The 24,289-nt window shown below is 42.9% G+C and overlaps 2 protein-coding genes across 3 annotated transcripts; both read left to right on the top strand.

Annotated features, from left to right (window-relative positions):
- The first annotated feature begins 2,244 nt into the window (after positions 1-2,244).
- On the top strand, positions 2,245-16,925 carry LOC121558839 (cysteine--tRNA ligase, mitochondrial-like). 2 transcript variants are annotated; one of them, XM_045210094.1, is made up of 15 exons: positions 2,245-2,837; positions 2,923-2,973; positions 3,072-3,189; positions 3,296-3,367; positions 4,926-5,031; positions 5,140-5,220; positions 5,398-5,527; positions 5,934-6,067; positions 6,309-6,376; positions 6,542-6,608; positions 6,705-6,843; positions 7,169-7,292; positions 11,177-11,275; positions 12,878-13,096; positions 16,370-16,925. In XM_045210094.1, the coding sequence occupies exons 1-15, from the start codon at positions 2,590-2,592 to the stop codon at positions 16,436-16,438; spliced, it is 1,725 nt and encodes a 574-aa protein (XP_045066029.1). In that variant the 5' UTR covers positions 2,245-2,589; the 3' UTR covers positions 16,439-16,925. The 2 variants fall into 2 exon arrangements, with proteins under 2 accessions (XP_045066029.1, XP_045066030.1); XM_045210095.1 differs by lacking the exon at positions 11,177-11,275.
- Positions 16,926-17,186: 261 nt separating this feature from the next.
- LOC121558840 (ras-related protein Rab-20-like) lies at positions 17,187-20,793 on the top strand. The gene is made up of 2 exons (XM_045210093.1): positions 17,187-18,146; positions 18,888-20,793. The coding sequence occupies exons 1-2, from the start codon at positions 17,888-17,890 to the stop codon at positions 19,454-19,456; spliced, it is 828 nt and encodes a 275-aa protein (XP_045066028.1). The 5' UTR covers positions 17,187-17,887; the 3' UTR covers positions 19,457-20,793.
- The last annotated feature ends 3,496 nt before the right edge of the window (positions 20,794-24,289 follow it).

Genomic DNA, 24,289 nt, shown 5'->3' with positions numbered 1-24,289 from the left:
TTAAGGGTCAGGTTGTTCCGCAGTAGAGCACTGAATACTCTGTGGAGTCGATAATCATGGATGTTGAGGTCAGGGCCGTGGACCACGATGTCATCCAGATAGACCGCCACCCCAGGTATTCCAGCGAGGATGGTGCTCATCACCTTCTGGAAGCAGCTGGGGGCGGAGCTAAGTCCAAAAGGCATGCGTGTATTCTGAACACGCCAGCATGTGTGACAAAGGCCGTGAGGTCTCTGCTAGCTGCATGGAGGGGTACCTGAAGATAACCCTGACGAAGGTCAAGCTTCGTGAAGATCGTGGAGCCATGGAATTGTGCGGTCAGCTACTCAGCTGTAGGCAAGGGGTACTTATCCGTGACAACGGCCTTGTTCACAGCAAGGAGATCCACACAGGTCCGGATTCCACCTGACTTTTTGGTTGCAATGACCAAGTTTGAAATCCAGGGGGCAGCGTTGACTGGCTCAATGATGCCTGCATTCAACTGTGACTGGAGATCTTTTGTGACGTCATCACGCAGTGCAAAGGGAATGCGCCGCAGGTGCTGCATGACTGGGGTCACTTCCGGATTCACTAGGGGCCTGTGAGTAAAGGCTGTGAGGCAGCCCAGTCCATCAAACAGAGTCGGCCAGTTCTGTTGCCATGTGCAGGTAACCTGGTAGATAGCTGACCCACTCTCATCTCTCAGTGTGAATCCCAAGCATGTGAAGAGATCGAGGCCCAGGAGGTTGGCGCCCCGCTTTGCAACATGAAATGTGAATGATGGCAGATGTTTGGTGCCGTAGTGTACTGGGACCTGGAGGGTGCCTACAATGTCTATCTTGGATCTACTGTACCCACACAGGGCAGTGGAGGGCTGTTGGAGTGGTAGGTGACTGAAAAACTTGTAGTAAGTGGCAAGGTTGAGCAACGACACCGCAGCGCCAGTATCCAGCAGCAAAGGCAAACCCACCTCACCCAGCTGCACAGTGCATGTCCTGAATGACACATGGTTGGTGGAGACGGTTCGGATTTCCGTGTGTTCATGTTGAGAGTGAGATGAAACTAAGGGCCTGTTCTGGGTGGAGCTAGTAGCAGGGGCAGAACGACACACTTTCGCAAAGTGATTGTATTTTGAACAGTTCTTGCATATTTTCCCACAGGCTGGGCAGTTTGAAGCCCTTGAATTGTGAGAGCTAGCCCCACAGTTGCCACAGCTACTTCTGTTTGTTTGTCTGTGTGCCTGCTGCACGGGCATGTCGGTGTCTGTGTCCATGCAGCTATCGACGCGGGAGGGCGTGCGCAGCGGCGTGATCGTTGTAGTGCGCCTGCTCGGGCTGAAGCTGCTGTGTGAGAATGGCTGGGGGCCGAGTGTATGCTGCAGAGCTGTCTGTTAGCATAGAAGAGCATTCCAACGCCGCTTCAACCTGGAGTGCTATTTTAATAGCTCCATCTAGTTGTAAATTATCCGATTCCAAAAGCAGTTTCTCCCTTGTCTTTTCGCATAACGTCCCCTCTATCAACTGATCCCTGATGATCTCGTCCCTGAAGTGTCCCGTAGTTACAAGAGCTAGCCAAATCCTCAGATTAGCCACGTAGCTTTGAATGGACTCACCCGGCCGTTGGTGTCTCTTCCGTAGCCGGTAGCGTCGGAGGAGCACTCGCTCTTTCCCGGCGAAGTGGTTCCGTAAGAGGCTGACTGCAGCAGTGAATGTAGGAGCCGATCCAAGCGCTCTGAAAATCCTCTGTCCCTCTGTACCAAGGCAGTGACGGAACAGTGCTGTCCTCCGCTTGTCGGAGATTTTAGAAAAGTCCATAGCTTCTAGATAAGTGTTAAAACTATCAAGCCAGTTATTCCACGGGACTGGAGGTTCGCCAGGCACGGCGAGGAATGGTGCTGGCGGTGGTAAACTGAATTCAGCCATCTTCGTCGCCAATGTTATATCTAGCCTAGCTGTAGAAGAACGGACATCTGCACAGTTTCACATTGTACATCACTCTGTCGTTTAATGACATGTGCCACACATTCTGACAACCCATTCATCCGTAAAGCAGCACACTGTCGTAAACCATAACAACGTACAGTACAACGTACAGCACGTCGTACCATACATAACAGTAGTCTCAAATATTTTGTTATATTTTTTAAGAGAAACGGGGTTGGCAGGTAGGATTTAGTTTATCCCTGTGTCTGGCCCACACTCCAGTATGGTAGGTGGCGGTAATGCACCATAACGTTGGATGCCAACCGCCGATAAACCCCACTGAAGAAGAAGAAGATCTGGATGTTTCGTACGAGGCTAGTTGTGACCGCGCTGCTGGATGTGAACGGAATGGAACTTTGTAATTCTGAGTACAGCAGCTTTCAATATTCTATTTACACACGTGCGCTTTACAATGCAATGTTGAAGCATTTCGACGTAGCGTTCAGGCACAACGGACGACTGAACGACACATTTGGAGGTGGCAGTTGAGTTGCCTGCTAATCAACATTAGCTATATTGCTTACTGTCAAGCTAGCTAGCTATCTGTCTGTCACACTGGACACAAGAGACTGTGGACGCGTGGCTCTTCCGCCATCTAAATCCTATTATTTTGCACTCAGTTGTAACCATGTGGCCCAGCATAACAATATGTAGGCCGCTTCTATTGAAATTAAGAAGCGGGTATGCTTTCTCCAAGGACACTCAGCTAACGTTAGTGTCACCAAGCAAACTGATCTTTAGACCCAGTGCATCATGTTCAGGGGTGGGGAAGAAATGGACTCGACCAACAGGATACGACACGGGGTTGAAGACCTACAACAGCCTCACCAAACAGAAAGAACCACTGGTATTGGCTCAGGAAGGAATTGCTACTTGGTATGGAAAAAATTGGATTTCATATAGCTACTACTACTGACCTTTCTGGTATTGAGGGTAGTAACTATTTGTACTGTCACTGCAGGTATAGCTGTGGACCCACTGTCTATGACCATGCTCACCTGGGGCATGCATGGTAACCCACTCTCAAAGTATTTTTTCAATGATACAAAAATGAAATGTCATAAGATGATTTTGCTATACTGAAACCGCTGAACTTTTCTCTGCTCATAGCTCCTATGTCAGATTTGACATCATCCAGAGGGTTCTATCCAGGGTCTTTGGCATCAATGTCATCCATGTCATGGTCATCACTGACATCGATGATAAAATCATCAGAAGAGCTTTGGAGGTAGGCTTATTATACCTCCGATGCAGCCCCTATAATTGAGATGCTGTTGTGCGGATGATTTTGATGTATTTTTCATACTTTGATTATATTTTTGATGACATTGCAGAAAAGCATATCTCCTACAGTCCTGGCCAGAATGTACGAGGAGGAATTTAAAAATGACATGTTAGCCCTGAAGGTGTGTGAGTATGTAATATTTGCTGGGTGGAAGAAATTTGAGCTTTTGTAAGCTGTGTACTATATAGTACTTACCATGCATACATTAATTACTGTACATACACTACCGTTCAAAAGTTTGGGATCACTTGTCCTTGTTTTCGAAAGAAAATCATATTTTTTGTCCATTAAAAGAACATCAAATTGATCAGAAATACAGTGTAGACAATGTTAATGTTGTAAATGGCTATTGTAGCTGGAAACGGCTGATAAAAAAAAAAAAAAAAAAGGAATATCTACAGTCGTGGTCAAAAGTTTTGAGAATTACACAAATACTAATTTTCACAAAGTCTGCTGCCTCAGTTTTGATGATGTCAATTTGCATATACTCCAGAATGTAATGAAGAGTGATCAGATGAATTGCAATTAATTGCAAAGTCCCTCTTTGCCATGAACTTAATCCCCAAAAAACATTTCCACTGCATTTCAGCCCTGCCACAAAAGGACCAGCTGCCATCATGTCAGTCATTCTCTCGTTAACACTGGTGAGTGTTGACGAGGACAAGGCTGGAGATCACTCTGTCATGCTGATTGAGTTAGAATAACAGACTGGAAGCTTTAAAAGGAGGGTGGTGCTTGAAATCAACTTCAACAGGGAAGAGGCGACTCCGGGATGTTGACCTTCTAGGTAGAGTTGCAAAGAAAAATCCATATCTCAGATTCTGGCCAATAAAAAGAAAATATTAGGATGGGCAGTCTTGAGATATGGCTTTTTCTTTGCAACTCTGCCTAGAAGGTCAGCATCCCGGAGTCGCCTCTTCACTGTTGACGTTGAGACTGGTGTTTTGCGGGTACTATTTAATGAAGCTGCCAGTTGAGGACCTGTGAGGGGCCTGTTTCTCAAACTAGACACTCTAATGTATTTGTCCTCTTGCTCAGTTGTGCACCGAGGCCTCCCACTCCTCTTTCTATTCTGGTTAGAGCCAGTTTGCGCTGTTCTGTGAGGGGAGTAACGAGATCTTCTTTTTCTTGGCAATTTCTCGCATGGAGTAGCCTTCATTTCTCAGAACAAGAATAGACTGACGAGTTTCAGAAGAAAGTTATTTGTTTCTGGCCATTTTTAGCCTGTAATCGAACCCACAATTGCTGATGCTCCAGATACTCAACTAGTCTCAAGAAGGCCAATTTGATTGCTTATTTAATCAGCACAACAGTTTTCAGCTATGCTAACATAATTGCAAAAGGGTTTTCTAATGATCAATTAGGCTTTTAAAATGATCAACTTGGATTAGCAAACACAACGTGCCATTGGAACACAGGACTGATGGTTGCTGATAATCGGCTTCTGTACGCCTATGTAGATATTCCATTAAAAATCAAACGTTTCCAGCTAAAATAGCCATTTACAACATTAACAATGTCTACACTGTATTTCTGATCAATTTGATGTTATTTTAATGGACAAAAAATTTGCTTTTCTTTAGAAAACAAGGACATTTCTAAGTGACACCAAACTTTTGAATGGTAGTGTATATTTGATATGTTGGCAAAGATATGCATGTTTGTTTATATTTTTCAAGGTTCTTCCTCCTGCAGTGTACTTGAGGGTCACTGAGAATATACCTCAAATCGTGGCTTTCATCGAGGGCATCATCAGAAATGAACACGCCTATGCCACAAAACAAGGTATATGTAAAAGTCATTGTTGATACGTTCTCGTTGTTACTTTCTCAAGCCAAGATCAGTTTGCAAATAGTTGCAGGATCTGAATTCTGTGTGTTCATTCTGCTGCAGGGGACGTGTATTTCGATATCAGGTCCATCGGGGACCGTTACGGCAAACTTATGGGTGCTGGAGATGTAGCTGGTGAGCCTGGTACGTGTTTACATCACTTCAGTGTGGCATGTTTTTGTCATACTGTGACTCTTACTTCCTTTGTGTTTGGAAGACTACAGTCTACAGTATGCTTTTTCAAAACCATAGGGAAGGCAATGATTGACTGACTGATACATGTTTTTGGTAGGAACTAAGCTTTAACATACTGTTTCCTAGGGGACACAGAGAAACGGGACAGCAGGGATTTTGCCCTGTGGAAGGCATCCAAGCCGCAGGAGCCCTCCTGGGAGTCTCCCTGGGGCAAGGGAAGACCCGGCTGGCACATCGAATGCTCCACCATTGCCAGGTGCCGACCTCATTTTACTAACCCTTTATTGAAGAATAACCCTATATTCATCATTTAGGTCTAGCATAGTCCCAGATCTGTTTGTGCTGTCTTGCCAATGAAAATGACCACAGGAGTTGGCAAGACGGCACAGATAGATCTGGAAGCAGGCTATTTTTAGGTCATCATTATAAGTCTTTGCTTTTGTTTTCAACTCATTCTCTGTCACAGCAAGAAATATCTACCTACGATGGCTTGTGTTAATCTGAAAGAATATGCATCTTATTATCACCCTGTAATGTTATGTCATGAGTTCACTGTATGGAGTTAAATAATCCCCCTGGTGTCTGTCACTTTGGACCGAAAGTATATGAGAATGCATATAGGTCAGTTTCTGAAGGTTTACTTTCACCTCTCTGGTCTCCAGCTCTGTGTTTGGAAGTCAGCTGGACATTCACTCTGGGGGCATCGATCTGGCCTTCCCTCACCATGAGAATGAGATCGCCCAGTGTGAGGCCTACCACCAGTGTGGCCAGTGGGGGAACTACTTCCTGCACTCAGGTAGGACTCCACAGTCCTGTGACACGTAGGTCGTGTTCAGTAGGGCACACCGTAGCAAAACGAAAAGGAGAGTTTCTTATTGTCAGTCAGTTTTATTTAGTTGGAAAGATAATAAACATGACTGTGTTGTCCACTTATATGGAAGATGCTTTACTTAAGTCCTCCATGGGTAATGATGGAGAATGGCAAAAGGAGACAATTCATATCTGCATTTCTACTTTTACTTTATTTTCTTATGCAGGACATTTACATCTAAAAGGAAGTGCTGAGAAAATGTCAAAGTCCTTGAATAATTATATAACGATAAAGGTAAAGTGTTGATCTACAGTACATTTATTACTTTTAAATAAATAAACATCAGTAAATGGTTTCAGGCTTGCACTATAGAAAAGGTCATTTGTTTTATAACAAGTCTGCATTCTTCCTAATTGAGGTAATATCTACCTCATGTGTATCCATATCTCTCACTTGTAGGATTTCCTAGAATCTTACTCCGCCAATGAATTCCGGATGTTCTGCCTACTGACCAAATACAGATCAGGTCTGAACCCTTTTTGGTTGTTTTTATGATGGTAAAATGGTTTTCATTTTACTCAAGTGATGTTGTGCTCGGGGTCATTTTTGTTGTTGTTCACAGCAATCGACTACAGTGACGCCAGCTTGAACGAAGGCCGGAGCTCCCTGGCAACCATTACTGCCTTCACTCATGATGCCCAGGCTTACATGAGGGGCCAGCTACAGTGCCAGGCTGTGCAGGAGGGGGCGCTATGGGAAAGGTAGAGCCTATATCTCCTTTCTGCTATTATATTTATATGCAGTGTAGTACAGCGTTGAATACACACAAGTTCATTTTAGTGCAGGAACGTCACATCAGGAAGCATCAGGAGAATCATATGAATTCTCAGTTGATTGAGACACTACTGCCATTTTCTGTTCTCATGATGCCTTTGTCAGGGTGATATATTTGCTTGCATATTTTACACAAGGTGGGTCGCTTATATCTATGTTTAACTGTCATTAGTCGGGTTGAACAGTTCATTTTCCTTACATGAAGGAAAGCAAATAAACCTTGACCAATTCCTTGGTGTCTGTGTTTTCAAGGTTAGCTGAAACCAAAGCAAACGTCGTCAGAGCACTGGCAGATGACTTTGATACGCCGAGGGTCGTCAATGCCATCATGAGCCTTGTTTACTATGGGAACTGCCATCTTCAGCCAATCACTAAGGTAACCTGTCAAGATGAGAACCATGACAAACGTAGCGTACCCCTCTGAGGAACAGGTTCAGGTGAAGAAAGTCAACATCTCAGCATGTCATCACACAACTAACCTGAATAAGATGTTACATAATCACAAGTCATACCTAGGGCTGTGGCGGTCACGAAATTTCGTCAGCCGGTGATTGTCAAGCAAATAACTGTCGGTCTCACGGTAATTGACCGTTAATTAACATAAACACATTTAGCATATCCTGGCTTCCACACATAGCCTACAAGCCACTGATGCTGACCTTTGGAACATCTACATTTTAAAAAGTATAATAAATGTATGTAATATAGCCTACACCTTCACAAAAAATCCATTATTTATTTTATACAGGTCTAAAGAAGCATGATATGAAGGAAATGTAGTCTATTTCAGTAGAACAGAATAGCATACTCAGAGTTGTCCTTATGTTAGGTCCTGATCTGGCTATGCCAAATGGCTATGGGCTACACTAGTTCATTTAGCAGACAAGATTTGCTTAGAATTCCGTGGCATTATTTTATAGTATGAAGAATATAATTGAACAAAGCTGAATAAAATAGAAAGGATATTTTCTCCAAACGATTTGAGGGAGTGCGCACATGCGGCTGTTCTGTGTTGAGTGGTTAAAGAAATACAGTGAGGGGAAAAAGTATTTGATCCCCTGCTGATTTTGTACGTTTTCCCACTGACAAAGACATGATCAGTCTATAATTTTAATGGTAGGTTTATTTGAACAGTGAGAGACAGAATAACAACAACAAAAAACAGAAAAATGTATGTCAAAAATGTTATAAATTGATTTGCATTTTAATGAGGGAAATAAGTATTTGACCCCTCTGCAAAACATGACTTAGTACTTAGTGGCAAAACCCTTGTTGGCAATCACAGAGGTCAGACATTTCTTGTAGTTGGCCACCAGGTTTGCACACATCTCAGGAGGGATTTTGTCCCACTCCTCTTTGCAGATCTTCTCCAAGTCATTAAGGTTTCGAGCCTGACGTTTGGCAACTCGAACCTTCAGCTCCCTCCACAGATTTTCTATGGGATTAAGGTCTGGAGATTGGCTAGGCCACTCCAGGACCTTAATGTGCTTCTTCTTGAGCCACTCCTTTGTTGCCTTGGCCGTGTGTTTTGGGTCATTGTCATGCTGGAATACCCATCCAAGACCCATTTTCAATGCCCTGGCTGAGGGAAGGAGGTTCTCACCCAAGATTTGACGGTACATGGCCCCGTCCATCGTCCCATTGATGCGGTGAAGTTGTCCTGTCCCCTTAGCAGAAAAACACCCCCAAAGCATAATGTTTCCACCTCCATGTTTGACGGTGGGGATGGTGTTCTTGGGATCATAGGCAGCATTCCTCCTCCTCCAAACACGGCGAGTTGAGTTGATGCCAAAGAGCTCGATTTTGGTCTCATCTGACCACATCACTTTCACCCATTCTCCTCTGAATCATTCAGATGTTCATTGGCAAACTTCAGACGGCCCTGTATATGTGCTTTCTTGAGCAGGGGGTCCTTGCGGGCGCTGCAGGATTTCAGTCCTTTACGGCGTAGTGTGTTACCAATTGTTTTCTTGGTGACTATGGTCCCAGCTGCCTTGAGATCATTGACAATATCCTCCCTTGTAGTTCTGGGCTGATTCCTCACCGTTCTCATGATCATTGCAACTCCCGAGGTGAGATCTTGCATGGAGCCCCAGGCCGAGGGAGATTGACAGTTATTTTGTGTTTCTTCCATTTGCGAATAATCGCACCAACTGTTGTTACCTTCTCACCAAGCTGCTTGGCGATGGTCTTGTAGCCCATTCCAGCCTTGTGTAGGTCTACAATCTTGTCCCTAACATCCTTGGAGAGCTCTTTGGTCTTGGCCATGGTGGAGAGTTTGGAATCTGATTGATTGATTGCTTCTGTGGACAGGTGTCTTTTATACAGGAAACAAGGTGAGATTAGGAGCACTCCCTTTAAGAGTGTGCTCCTAATCTCAGCTCGTTACCTGTATAAAAGACACCTGGGAGCCAGAAATCTTTGTGATTGAGAGGGGGTCAAATACTTATTTCCCTCATTTAAAATGCAAATCAGTTTATAACATTTTTGACATGCGTTTTTCTGGATTTTTTTGTTGTTATTCTGTCTGTCACTGTTCAAATAAACCTGCCATTAAAATTATAGACTGATCATGTCTTTGTCAGTGGGCAAACGTACAAAATCAGCAGGGGATCAAATACTTTTTTCCCTCACTGTAGGTATTCCTATATGATTAATTTAGAGTTATTAATGTAATTTTAGTTGTTCTACAAACATTGGGCTAAATGTTTTGATTTTTAATACATTGTAAGGCTGCATGATGCGACTGATGATTTGAAAAAAGTTGCTTGAAAGGCATGAGCTCTGCTTTATTTTTTGCGCAGGCTGTACACTCTACACCATTCACAATTTGACAAGCAACTAGAAGTTCACGGCGGCATCCCCATTTGTGTGGCTGTAATGCATATTGAAGATATTGGAAGTACTGTCCACATTTACTTTTCATCAGCCAACAAGATGAGTAGGCCTGTCAATCTACTATAGTACAAAGGTCGACCTATTCTGTGCGAGAAATAAATATTCCAAACATAGTCTGGGACAGTTGTGGGATGCGATAGATCCCAAATTAATACAACCACTAGCATCAAAAAACATTTTTTACGCAATGTGGCTGACGCAACAGATCAGAACGTTTAGCTTAAAATGTTAATAAACCTTTAGGCTATTTCTTCACATTATAAGCGCAGCAATGCGCACATGGTAGTAGGCTATAAGCGCAAATGTTCCATTAGCGGAAAACACCATTATCAAAAGTGACCGCAATTTATGCATGTAATGCTTTTATTATAAAGGTGCATTTTTATGGTGAATATTATCTTCCCCAAACTTGAAACTCACGCTCTGTCTATGTATGCCAGTTAGGCAATACACCCCTTGTAAATCAGATTAATGTGCTTAATAAAAAAAAAATATTTGGCCACTTAAGTTGTGATATAAACCTTATTAAAACATATAGGCCTATGGGATATGGCTACATAAGGTGTGCGACTATGATTTGAAAAAAAGACATTGTTTCTTATGCTGGGCATCATTCACAAGTGATAGGCTAATATTGTCACCCATCAGACTATTCTTGATTTAATCATGTCTTTACGTATACTAAATAATATGTGTGAAATTTGTTTTGATTTAGAATGGACCATTATCATACCCCTGAATCGAAACAGGGGCAGCGGGAAAAAATACATGTAATCTATGCACTTAAATAGCGAATGGAGGACGCTTTTCCCCGTGGTTTATTTTCATGCCAGCCAGGTAGGCTATACTCCTGTTGTAAATATACGCAATGTGCTTAATATTAGGAAAGTTGAAAAATAAATATAGTAGGCCTAGCCTATAGAAAGCTGATCCTCCTCTTTTTAGTAGAGGCCAACACTCTGTTTTCTCGCGCAGTTGCATAGCCTACTGAAATGTTGCGCAACATGAGCTCATGGGCTCTCATTAAGTATTTGATTTAGATTTTCGAATACATTTGTATTGATGTCAGAGTGATTAGAGGGACGATAGCGTACTAATGACCATCAGCAGCATCATAGCTTGGAGAAGCCTAATTACCGTGACTAAACGGTCACGTGGAATTTGACAGCCTTCATGACTTGTGACCGCCAGTGTGGCGGTAATACTGTCACCGCAACAGCCCTAGTCATACCTTCACACATTGCATTGAATTGTTAAAAGATGACACAATTTCTCATGGAGATTTTCCTGTGTTTCATAAGGGGATGGCTTGTACTGTATGGTGAATGGTTCATTGTTCCTTATTGTGCCTTGTCTGATTAGCCTGACGGATCACCAAGGACCCCAGCTGTGTTTGGGGCCATCCTCGCCTACATCAGGGAAACCTTTGAGGTCCTGGGGGTCGACCTGCTAGACAGAAAGGTCAGAGATTAAAGTTCATAGTTAACACATAGCTGACTGACATTATGACAACACCATGACAACACAATAGGAGTGTATCACCTCAAATACTCAGCGCAGCACCAGGGCCGGGGTTCAATCCGATCGGGCTTTGCACCTTTTTATAGGCAATGTTCCCTCGTTCGCGGAGACTGTATTCACAGTAAACGCTGTATATGTCGGCTCAATCAGAAATCTATTTAAAACCTCTTAAGGATCGGACCCTTTTTTTCAATTTTCGCCTAAAATGACATACACAAATCTAACTGTTTGTAGCTTAGGACCTGAAGCAAGGATATGCATATCCTTGATATCATTTGAAAGGAAACACTTTGAAGTTTGTGGAAATGTGAAATTAATGTAGGAGAATATAACACATTAGATCTGGTAAAAGATAATACAAACCAAAAAACTTTTTTTTTCATCTTTGAAATGCAAGAGAAAGGCCAGACAGTGATGTAGGATTCTAGATGTAATTTAGATGTTGTCCAACAGATGGCAGCAGTGTGTGTGCAAAGTTTCAGACTGATCCAGTGAATAATTACATCACTACACAATATTTTGTATGAAGTCTGCCAGGAGTTTTCCCAAATGTGCCGAATTGGTTTTCAAGTACATAACTATAGAGAACATACAAAAATGCTATGGTAATACAAAATGTAACTTTGCACACTCCAAGGAATGTCATAAATGATGGATCATTAGCTTCCCTACAGAAAAGACACTAACCTTCACACATCTAGATGGCCGGGCGGGGTGGGTGTGGAGTCAAACAAAACTACACTACATTTCTATCTCTGGGACCCTCAGGATGACAAATCAGAGCAAGATTACTGAATGTAAGTACATTATTTACCTTCAGAGGTGAATGTACCAAACCAGTTGCCGTGATAAGTGTTTTGTTGTTGTGCACTATCCTCAAACAATAGCATGGTCTTTTTTAGCTGTAATAGCTACTGTAAATTGGACACTGCAGTTAGATTAACAAGAATTTAAGCTTTCTGCCCATATAAGATATTTATATGTCCTGGAAAGTTGGCTGTTGTTTACAACACCATTTTAGTCACATATCGCATATTGAGCAACAACCGTCGATTCGATTCCCTAGAGGTTAAATATCAAGAAGCACTATTACGCGGATCTACCACTTGATTGGATTGAATCCGGCCTTATTTCAGTGCAACATATGATTGTGTACATTGTGTGTCTGCACCATTTTAATGGTAAATGTCCATAAACGATTGCCACCATCTCATTGAAGTAAATGCCAGCTCTATTGGTAGTATGGGGTAGTATGTTGTCTTTTTGATGCAAGTGACACTTTTCTTCTGTGGTTAAAATGGCACCTATTATGGGCCTAAAATCAGGTTAATTATAACCATTTTACGTTACTTTTGACATACTTTAGTCATTTAGCAGACGCTTTTATCCAGAGCGACTTACAGTAGTAAGTACATACATTTTCGTGGCAATCCAAGCCACAACCCTGGCGTTGCAACCGCCATGCATGACCAACTGAGCCATAAGGGACCATAACCCTAACTGGTTTACTTGTTCCCATATCTCACCTCTCTTCATCTTCAGGAGGCTCATTCTGTAGATTCTTCGGGGACCCTAGAGAACGTGGTGGAGCAGTTGGCTCGTTTCCGTAGCGACGTGCGGGCCTTCGCTTTGTCCGTGGAAGACACGCCCCCTGGAGAGCCTGTCCCTGCCAGTCAAAGACCACGCTCAGAAAGGTTACCCCTCCTCAAGGCCTGCGACACCCTGCGGAAAGACCTTGCACCTTTGGGAGTGCACATAAGGGTTAGTGTGTGTAGGTCGGTGGAGGCTCCTCAAAGGATTAAGACCATCCTAATCAGTGAATTTCATAAAAATAGTGAAACATTAAGAAAGTTATCCTTTTTAGATAAAACTATACTAAATATATTTACACCAAATAGCTGATTAAAACACACTGTTTTGCAATTAAGGTCTACAGTAGCCTCAACAGCACTCTCTCGGGGAGCACCATGGTGTAGCCGGAGGACAGCTATTTTCAGTCCTCCTCTGGGTACATTGACTTCAATACAAAACCTAGGAGGCTCATGGTTCTCACCCCCTTCCATAGATTTACACAGTAATTATGACAACATATCAGAGCTCTTGCAACATGAACTGACATGTTATCCTACCAATCAAAGAAGTGTGGACATTTACAAGCGAAAGTGAACAAGAGAAATTGTGCAAATTACTTGTGCTAATTTTGTTGGCATTTTGGTAATAGACGCCCAATGTTCTTTTTGCATTTTTAGCGCCCCCTTGCATGCTAAGCTTGTGATAACGTAAATCCCGGAATGGAAATCTAGATAACGCCCAAGCTTACTGTACTGCGTGATTGTAGCGGGTTTACTAACGCGTTACTTCTAGTAGCTATGTTGACTATGACATTAGCTAATATGGTGACAATGATGTAGACTGTGTGTAGCGGTTAGCGGGTATGTTATGAAAGTTTGTCTTGGAGTTTTTTTTGCTGTGTCACAGACAGCTGTTGTGCACTGAAGTCCACAAGCAAAGAAGAAAGGTGAGAGAAGGAGAGCTCATAGATGCGAGAAGGAATTATACATCGAGCAAAGTGATGATGCTGTTTGAATGTGGCTGCTATGAAAGTGAAGTGTGTGTGTGGGTGATCAGGGGTGTATTCGTTCTGCCGATTCTGTTGCAAAACATTTCTTAAACCTAAGTAAAGACCGACCGACAATAAACTCTTGTTTTGGTTGCAAAACGGAACAACTGTTTGGACTAATGATTACAACCTAGATCAGCTAGGTGCAGGCAAGAGTGTGCGATACATTATTGAATGTGTCACTGTCACCTTTGTCGCTCAACCTCCTATGCACCTAAGTTAATACGTTATAAACTTACATACAGTACCTTCGGAAAGTATTCAGACCCCTTGACTTTTTCCACACTTTGTTAGGTTACAGCCTTATTCTAAAATTGATTCAATTGTTTTTTTCCCTCATCAATTTACACACAATACCCCATAATGACAAAGCAAAAACAGGTTTTTAGAAATGTTTGCGTTTAAATAAGTATTCAGACCCTTTACTCAGTCCTTTGTTGAAGTACCTATGGCAGCGATTACAGCTTCGAGTCTTCTTGGGTATGATGCTAGAAGCTTGGCACACCTGTATTTGGGGAGTTTCTCCCATTCTTCTCTGCAGATCCTCTCAAGCTCTGTCAGGTTAGATGGGGAGCGTCGCTGCACAGCTATTTTCAGGTCTCTCCAGAGATGTTACATCGGGTTCAAGTCCGGGCTCTTGCTGGGCCACTCAAGGACATTCAGAGACTTGTTCTTCGCCCCAGTCTGAGGTCCTGAACGCTTTGGAGCAGGTTTTCATCAAGGATCTCTCTGTACTTTGCTCCGTTCATCTTTGCGTCGATCCTGACTAGTCTACCAGTCCATGCCGCTGAAAAACATCCCCACAGCATGATGCTGCCACCACCATGCTTCACCGTAGGGATGGTGCCAGGTTTCCTCCAGACCTGACGCTTGGCATTCAGCCCAAAGAGTTAAATCTTGTTTCTCATGGTCTGAGAGTCTTTCGGTGCCTTTGGCAAACTCCAAGCGGGCTGTCATGTGCCTTTTACTGAGGAGTGGCTTCTGTCTGGTCACTCTACCATAAACGCCTGATTGGTGGAGTGCTGCAGAGATGGTTATCCTTCTGGAAGGTTCTCCCATCTCCATAGAGGAACTCTAGAGCTCTGTCAGAGTGACCATCAGGTTCTTGGTCACCTCCCTGACTAAGGCCCTCCTCCCCCGATTGCTCAGTTTGGCCGGACGGCCAGCTCTAGGAATAGTCTTGGCGGTTCCAAACTTCTTCCATTTAAGAATGGAGGCCACTGTGTTCTTGGGGACCTTCATTGCTGCATACATTTTTTTGTACCCTTCCCCAGATCTGTGACTCAAGAAAATCCTGTCTCGGAGCTCTACGGACAATTCCTTCGACCTCATGGCTAGGTTTTTGCTCTGACATGCACTGTCAACTGTGGGGCCTTTATATAGGCAGGTGTGTGCCTTTCCAAATCATGTCCAATCAATTGAATTTACCACAGGTGGACTCCAATCAAGTTCTAGAAACATCTGAAGGATGATCAATGGAAACCAGATGAGCTCAATTTCGAGTCTCATAGCAAAGGGTCTGAATACTTATGCAAATAAGGTATCTTTTTTTATTTGTAATACATTTGCAAAAATGTCTAAAAACCGGTTTTCGCTTTGTCATTATGGGGTATTGTGTGTAGATTGCTGAGGATGTTATTCATTTTTTTTAATAAGGCTGTAACGTAACAAAATATGGAAAAAAGTCAAGGGGTCTGAATGTTTTCCGAAGGTTGTAGCAACCTCATGATGGGTATAAGGCAAATTTGAGTATCATGTTGTAGCCTAAACCTATCGATGTTACATTGAGCTGTTTGAATGGAATGTGAATGACAGTCATCCAATATGCTGTAATAGAAATATGGCCATGCTCGTAAAAAAATTAGCATTTAATAGTCAGAGTTCCTTTAGGCAAGTAATATTTGAATGAAAAAAACAACAAAACATTTAACACTTGAAATATTTTTCCTCAAAGGTTGCAGCATAGGATAAAACTAACCCAAGTAGTGGGCGGGAGGTAGCTTAGTGGTTAAGAGCATTGTGCCAGTAACCGAAAGGTCGCTGGTTCTAATCCCCGAGCCGACTAGGTGAAAAATCTGTCTGTGCCCTTGAGAAAGGCACTTAACCCTAATTGCTCCTGTAAGTCGCTCTGGATAAGAGTGTCTGCTAAATTACTCAAATGTAAAACATTTAAACACTTGGATACTTTATGCCATCTAGTGTCCAAAAATACATCCTGCATCAATGAAGCACATTCATCTAATAAAGCCTTATTATACATTAAATTAACATATTTAGCTATGTACTGATATTGCAAAATAAACCATACTGTTATAGCTTGCTTGGAAGACGTGAGTGTTTGTAGTATGAAGAGGTCTAACTGGGTGACATTCCTTCATCATATTACTCAAGTTGTTCTTTTTTTCTGGATTCAGGACAGAGGCCCCAACTCCACGTGGGAGATTTCTCAGAAGAGGTCAGCTGGCCAGGACAAGGAAAAGTAGAACAGAATTGCAAACAGAATGTGCTTAGATTTTGAGTTTTGTATGTCCTGGTTTGGATGAAGATTGAGGACTACCACAAAGACTGAGAGACATGGAATTGTGGGTTGGAGCTGCTATTATGTTGTTGACGATTTACTCAAGACTTTGGAAGGATTGGTATAATGGAATTTCAGTCATAGGGCAGGTTGGACTATGACACTGGCAATGGATATGATACGATCGCATTGTTTTCTTAAATGGACATTCAAGTCATCATAAATGATACTGAGGTCTGCAGAAAGTTCTTGATAGAAGAGTGTATTAACTATTGTGTTCATGTAAAATATTTTTCACCTTAAGCTATTTGATTCAAAGTACAATGTATTTCAGGGGAATGACTATCAAATATGTACATATTTTTAAATCAGAATTGTCACATTATTCCTGTGCAAAATGCCATTTAAATTATTACACACAAAAAATATATATAAACGCAACATGTAAAGTGTTGGTCCCATGTTTCATGAGCTGAAGAAGAAAATTCAAGAAAAATTCCATACGCACAAAAGGCTTATTTGCTCTAAAATGTTGTGCACAAATTTGTTTGCATCCCTGTTAGTGAGCATTTCACCTTTGCCAAGATAATATATCCGCTTGACAGGGTTGGCGTATCAAGAGGCTGATTAAACAGCATGGTTATTACACAGGTGCACCTTGTGCTGGGGACAAAAGGCCACTTTAAAATGTGCAGTTTTGAGGGAGTGTGTAATTGGCATGCTGACTACAGTTATGTCCACCAAAGCATTTGCCAGATAATTGAATGTTCATTTCTCTACCATGGCTTTTGCCTGCTATGTTTGTTCAGTATTTGTCTTTCTGTTGTTGCTACATTATACAATTTGCTACTGATTTCATAATTAGAGGGGGTGGAAATATAGAAGTAAAAGGATGCCAACCTTTGTGATTACAATTCTCAGTTTATTAATTGTTATCAAATAAAGGTCACAAGACTAAAATGTAGCAAAACAAATACAATAGCTACACACATGCATATATAAAGGGAAAACCCTTTTTGGCTTGGTGGAGTACATTTACATTTTCCAATCAAATCTCAGTTATTTGATTGATTGATCCTGCATGCTCGTTGGCCAGATACTATAAAACGTCCAGCAGTCTTTCGCACAAGTTTCCCCAGTCGTCATTTTCTGAGTGAACTCTGAGCATTGAGCAAGCTGTGTCACAATTTCATTGATATATCCGTTCATGTAGAAACAAGTCATATGCCTTTTATTCTGCGGGGGATGCTAAATGGGTAGAAGTTGACTCACGGTTGGTTTGGTCAATCCTATGCATTCATTCGCTTTAGACCTACACATGTTATATGCATGTCAAAACCGAAGGCCACATGACAGACTGTAACAGTAGTGAAGCTTAATTTGCGTTCTGACAATTTTATCAAACAGGTTTTTAATGAAAGTCAATTGCACTTTTGAGATATTGTCGCCTGTTCGGGTAACCAGACAGAGAATGAAAAGAACCATGCCTGAAACGAAAAGGGCGAGGAGGCCCGACGTGAAACTGGTTATATTGGGGGACATGAACGTTGGAAAGACCTCCCTGTTACACAGGTACATGGATAAAAAGTTAAGTGATACCATTAGTACTGTCGGCGGTGCGTTCTACTTAAAGCAGTGGGGACCCTACAACATATCGCTTTGGGACACCGCAGGTAGGTATTTTTTATGATAAAATCTATTATTTCTATTTTCATTACTAGTATAGCACATGGGGAAAGTGCAGTGTGAATTTCTACCTTTATTTTGCATTTTTAAATGCACAGGCAGACTAATTGCAACAAATTAGGCTATACACATCAAGAGTTATTTGTTGACAGAACCAAGCTTCAATATATATTTTCCAAATTCACAGTAGGGTTTCAAGAAAATATTTTTGGAACTTTTATTTTATGTCTAATTTTGGGGGGGATTTGTTTTCAGTGGGGGAATGAATGGGGCGGGGGGGTTAGTGCTTGACATAGTAGTTAGGCCTACTTTGCATACAGAGCTACACTGAAGATAACCTTCTCTTATCTTGAGTGACAAACCTCACTAGACCCTGCTCCTCAATCCCAAACTGGATTTTTCCATTCAATACAGCAATCAGTAGGTTTTGTGTGTGGAATACCCACAGCATAATGAAAATGGGTATATATGGTAAAAGTTTCTGACTGCCCATGTGTATATCTCTGTTGGTTTATGTCTGTTCTTACTGTATTGTAGAGTGACCCTGCGTTCATAAACACGTATATTGACTCCCCCAAGGGAGATCGGTGTCTTGGAGCAGTTGACAGCGTGCAGGTCTTTCGACCAGAAGGTTGAGGGTTCGCAGACCACCTTGGACAAGCATAATCTCCCTTCTTGTTTCATTACACTATGTAACCATCTAAACATGATTAATGTTTCACTACCAGGTCGGGAGCAGTTCCACGGGCTCGGCTCCATGTACTGCCGGGGCGCGTCCGCTGTCATCCTCACCTACGACGTGACCAACTGGCAGAGCCTGGCCGAGCTGGAGGAGCGCTTCCTGTCTCTCACCGACACGGCCAATCATGACTGCATCTACGCCGTGGTGGGTAACAAGGCTGACCTTACTGACCCCCCCAATGAAGAAGAAGACTATGAGGGGGGTTGCCCCATCCACAAACCGCACTATGCCTCCCACCTCACCCCTCCAGTCTCCCCCACTACGGGCTCCCCCGTGGCCAACCGAGAGGTTCGAAAGGAGGATGCCGTGGCACTCTACCAGCGTATCCTCCGGTACAAATTGCTGGATGAGCGTTCGAGCCCACCTGCAGAGAAGATGTGCTTTGAGACGAGCGCCAAGACGGGTGCCAACGTGGACGTGTTATTCGAGACGCTGTTCGACATGGTGCTGCCGTCCATCCTGAGGATGAGGTCAGAGAGCGAGGCCTCACCCACCGTAGACCTGGAGGACTATGGGCCGGTGTCCAGCAAGCAGACCAAGGGGGGCTGCTGCTGAACGGAGTAGGGTGAAGTTGCCCCAAGACGCTGATCTTGGGTCTATTTTGCATTTCCCCACAAATGGGTAAGGTTAGGATTGGGGGAGGGGAAACTGATCCTAGATCTGTACCTTGGGGAAAGTTTACCCCAGAGCCTGCTGAAGATGACAAGGAAGCCGTCTTGGGGAGAATCTCAATTGTATACTCCTCGCCTCCTCTCTCCTCATCTTCTTCTCATAACCCATTGGATGAGAAAGCCAGAGGTCCCTCCCCTCTGACCATCTCCTCCAATAGGTTTTGAGATGGAGGCGAGGACTATGTAATTGAGAATCTCCCCTGGGGTTGGGGGTTGGTTTTCACAGACACACACACACACACACGTATGTACACCCACATAGTTTCTACTTTAATACAGAGGGATTCCTCATCAAGTGAGCTCAACTGTTCAGCAGGGCCGGATGACCAAACAGGCACTCTGGGCACGTGCCCCGGGGCCCCCAACTCATGTTTTTGTTGCATATGATACCAAAATGTGTAGAATTTTAGGAAATTAACTTTAAAACTGCAAAATTATCTTAGCCTTATGGCAAAATGTGAACAAAATGAGATGAGCTATAAAATACCAAAAAGTAATCTCTGCCCAATGGCAAAAAGTGTAGAATTGCAGGAAATGTAAAACTGTATATGTCCACATATTCTCTTAGCCTCATGACAAAATTCGTAGAATAGCATTATAAAACTTTATCTTTGTTTACAATCTGCCTAAATTAAACACATTCTACCTCAATAATGGTTATTGAATTTCAGCTTTCTGTGAATAACATGGTTTTTAATTTTGAAGGCACAATGTTGTTATTCTACATAATGGTGTAGAATGCTACCACCAGGGGGTATTGTAGAGACTGTTTTTAGTGAGCTCCCATTGAATATGGAGGACTAAGAATATGGCCAAAGAACCAAAAGATCCTCTTTACCCCCAAGACATTCTGTTGCCACCATGATTAAGAAATAGAACAGAATTAATGTACTGGTGAGACCGAGTGACTGATGAGATTTCAAACTACTGTCCGTCATTTAACCAACATTTTCACACATACGCTTCTCAATAATGTTCTTAGAGCATTTTGATTCTCTGGGAATTTAGAACGTAAACATTTTGATATGTTCAGAATCCCAACGAGGGCTGAGTGACTTGTTATTGGGGCCACTTTACTCACCTGTCACCTTAGACATTGGAACAAGTGTTCTAGTAAGAGGTTTACGTGGCCGAGTGTCTGTCTAAAACTGTGCCATGGATATGATGGTGTTTGTTTCAGTGTCTTGAGCCGATTAAACTAAGCTCCCTACCTGACAATCTGGGGCGGACTGGGACCAAAAACAAACAACACTGTGAAGCATTTATTTGGGCTGCAATCTGAGGTGCAGTTAACCCTATTAAACGTATCCTCTGCAGCAGAGGTAACTCTGGGTCTTCCTTTCCTAAAGGAGGATTTTTAAGCCTTGAGACAATTGAGACATGGATTGTGTATGTGTGCCATTCAGAGGGTGACTGGGCAAGACCAAATATTGAAGTGCCTTTGAACAGGGTATGGTAGGTAGTACGCACAGGTTGTGTCAAGAACTGCAACTCTGCTGGGTTTTTCAGCCTCAACAGTGGTCCACCTCCAAAGGACATCCAGCCAACTTGACACAACTGTGGGAAGCATTGGAGTCAACATGGGCCAGCATCCCTGTGGAACACTTTTGACCCCATGAATTGAGGCTGTTCTGAGGGTAAAAGGGAGAGTGCAACTCAATATTAGGAAGGTGTTCCTAATGTTTGGTATACTCAGTGGATGTCACATAGCCAAAGAAATGGTTCCTATTTACACAGTCAGCAATGACAGCTTCAAGAAGATGATAAACAAGCTGGACAGGACAGATACAAGATTCCATCTCGCACATATTTCTCCCAAGTCACCATCCCAACACTGTAAAACAAAATTAAGGGAGAAGTTCAAACAGAGCTCACACGTTGATAATTAAGCTATGAGACTACAACAGACCTTTGGTCTAGGAAAACAACAGAGCCCTACTGTACATTAGTTTGACAGTAGACTTCATTGATGAGGTGTTTCAACTGAACGGTCGGTGCTTGCAAACGTCATAGGCTACTTCCCCGGAGATCACACGGGAGAAAACATTGCTCTTGGGTTGAGAGAATGCCTGGGACCTGAATGAGGAGCAACAAGTGTGCATAAGGATAACGGCGCAAACGTTTTAAAGGCCATCACATTGAATGGACCAGACTCCATGTTTTGGACACAGGCTGCACCTTGCAATCGGTAGGCTACGTGTTACATGTTTTTAAGGCATTTAGATTCGTAATTTCAATTATAATAATGATTGAGCCTACACATACAGGGTAATTACACAATCATAAGCTTCCTATTCCATCTGATGCATATGGCTGCCTGAATAAATAACTGGTTATTTAAGAACTCATAATGGTAAAATAGGAAATATGAACTCAATGTTATTTGTTAATTAATGAACAAGTGCTGCGCCTATGGCACACTATATTTTGATGATCATGTTTGTTAATATGTACAGTACCAGTCAAAAGTTTGGACACACCTACTAATTCCAGGGTTTTTCTTTATTTTTACTATTTTCTACATTGTAGAATAATAGTGAAGACATCAAAACTATGAAATAACACATATGGAATCATGTAGTAACCCAAAAAGTGTTCAACAAATCAAAATATATGTTATATTTGAGATTCTTCAAATAGCCACCCTTTGCCTTGATGACAGCTTTGCACACTCTTGGCATTCTCTCAACCAGCTTCACCTGGAATGCTTTTCCAACAGTCTTGAAGGAGTTCCCACATATGTTGAGCACTTGTTGGCTGCTTTTCCTTCACTCTGCGGTCCGACTCATCCCAAACCATCTCAATTTGGTTGATGTCGGGGGATTGTGGAGGCCATGTCTTCTGATGCAGCACTCCATCACTCTCCTTCTTGGTAAAATAGCCCTTACACAGCCTGGAGGTGTGTTGGGTCATTGTCCTGTTGAAAAACAAATGATAGTCCCACTAAGCCCAAACCAGATGGGATGGCGTATCACTGCAGAATGCTGTGGTAGCCATGCTGGTTAAGTGTGACTTGAATTCTAAATAAATCACAGACAATGTCACCAGCAAAGCACCCCCACACCATAACACCTCCTCCATGCTTTACGGTGGGAAATACACATGCGGAGATCATCCGTTCACCCACACCGCGCCTCACAAAGCAACGGCGGTTGGAACCAAAAATCTCAAATTTGGACTCATTAGACCAAAGGACAGATTTCCACCGGTCTAATATCCATTGCTCGTGTTTCTTGGCCCCAGCAAGACTCTTCTTCTTATTGGTGTCCTTTAGTAGAGGTTTCTTTGCAGAAATTCGACCATGAAGGCCTGATTCACACAGTCTCCTCTGAACAGTTGATGTTGAGATGTGTCTGTTACTTGAACTCTGTGAAGCATTTATTTGTGCTGCAGTTTCTGAGGCTGGTAACTCTAATACACTTATCCTCTGCAGCAGAGGTAACTCTGGGTCTTCCATTCCTGTGATGGTCCTCATGAGAGCCAGTTTTATCATAGCGCTTGATGGTTTTTGCGACTGCACTTGAAGAAACGTTCAAAGTTCTTGAAATGTTCCGTATTGACTGACCTTCATGTCTTAAAGTAATGATGGACTTTGCTTATTTGAGCTGTTCTTGGACTTGGTCTTTTACCAAATAGGGCTATCTTCTGTATACCCCCTCCCCATAGACCAATCCCAGAGGTTTGCAGGAAGAGGAAGTTATGGTCGGGGGTCAAGTGTCTAGCACTGGCCCTATAATTCCTCAGTAGGATTATACAGAGCGAAATGGCCCAAGAGTAGCATGGTCCCAGATATGTTTGGTGTCACAATGACCATAGGAGTTGGCAAGGCAACACAAACAGATCTTCGACTACGCTAGCTCAAGGGTCCCCTTAAAACCAAATTATGTCATAGGGTCCCCATGGACTTGTGTCAAATGGCCACCCCCCTTGACGCCCTCTCTCGCTCTCTCTCTGGGTGAAGTCCCTTGTTCTGATCACAGTGTGGATTTAAGCCCACCCCACACTGGCACTATGTTCGGGCACCATATGGATGAATGAGGGGGTCAGTATCCTCAGATTGTATGATTAAAGCACAAGGGGTTAAACTTTTGTCTCCGTTGCGCTCCGCGATTACTGACGTTGAATAACCTTAGTAGGACTTCGCCTTAAACAAGCCGAGATTCGGTGTCCCGGACTGACCCCGTAAGTATGACCTGCTAGCAGGGCCATTGATTGCCCGGGCACTTGTTTACCACTGGGCCCCGGCCAAAGCCTCTGCTGGTGTGGACCTGGCATCCTGGCAGCCGAAAGCCACCACCCTGAAGGATACTTTCCTTCTCCCCCTTCCCCCCTGGTCCGTAGATCTAGTAGGGTTTTCAGCCCCTAAGCCTAACAGAGGTTAGTTCGGGTCACCCTCACCCATAAAACTCTCCTCCCAAATCATTGTGGTTGCCTTAAAATTAGATGGTTGGTGCTTAAGGCTTACAGTACGGGATGAATTGGATATTTATTATTTGGTTCTTCTTTGGTGTCTAGTAATTTGAGATCTCATGGTTCTCTGTGTCGTTGGATCTTGATTGCTGTGCAAGTTTGACAATCAGTAGAGTTGAGAGTGAGCTGATCTTCTCTGGTAATCTGTGACCACTCACCAGAAATGGGATAACATGCACAGAAATGTGTCTAGTCATAAGATATACAGTATATACAGAAATATGTATGCAAAAATATGCATGCAAAA

The sequence above is a fragment of the Coregonus clupeaformis genome, chromosome 33 (genome assembly GCF_020615455.1).
Source record: "Coregonus clupeaformis isolate EN_2021a chromosome 33, ASM2061545v1, whole genome shotgun sequence".
NCBI classification, from domain to species: domain Eukaryota; kingdom Metazoa; phylum Chordata; class Actinopteri; order Salmoniformes; family Salmonidae; genus Coregonus; species Coregonus clupeaformis.
Note: the sequence above shows the minus strand (reverse complement) of the source record. Positions and strands in the feature narration are given on the sequence as shown.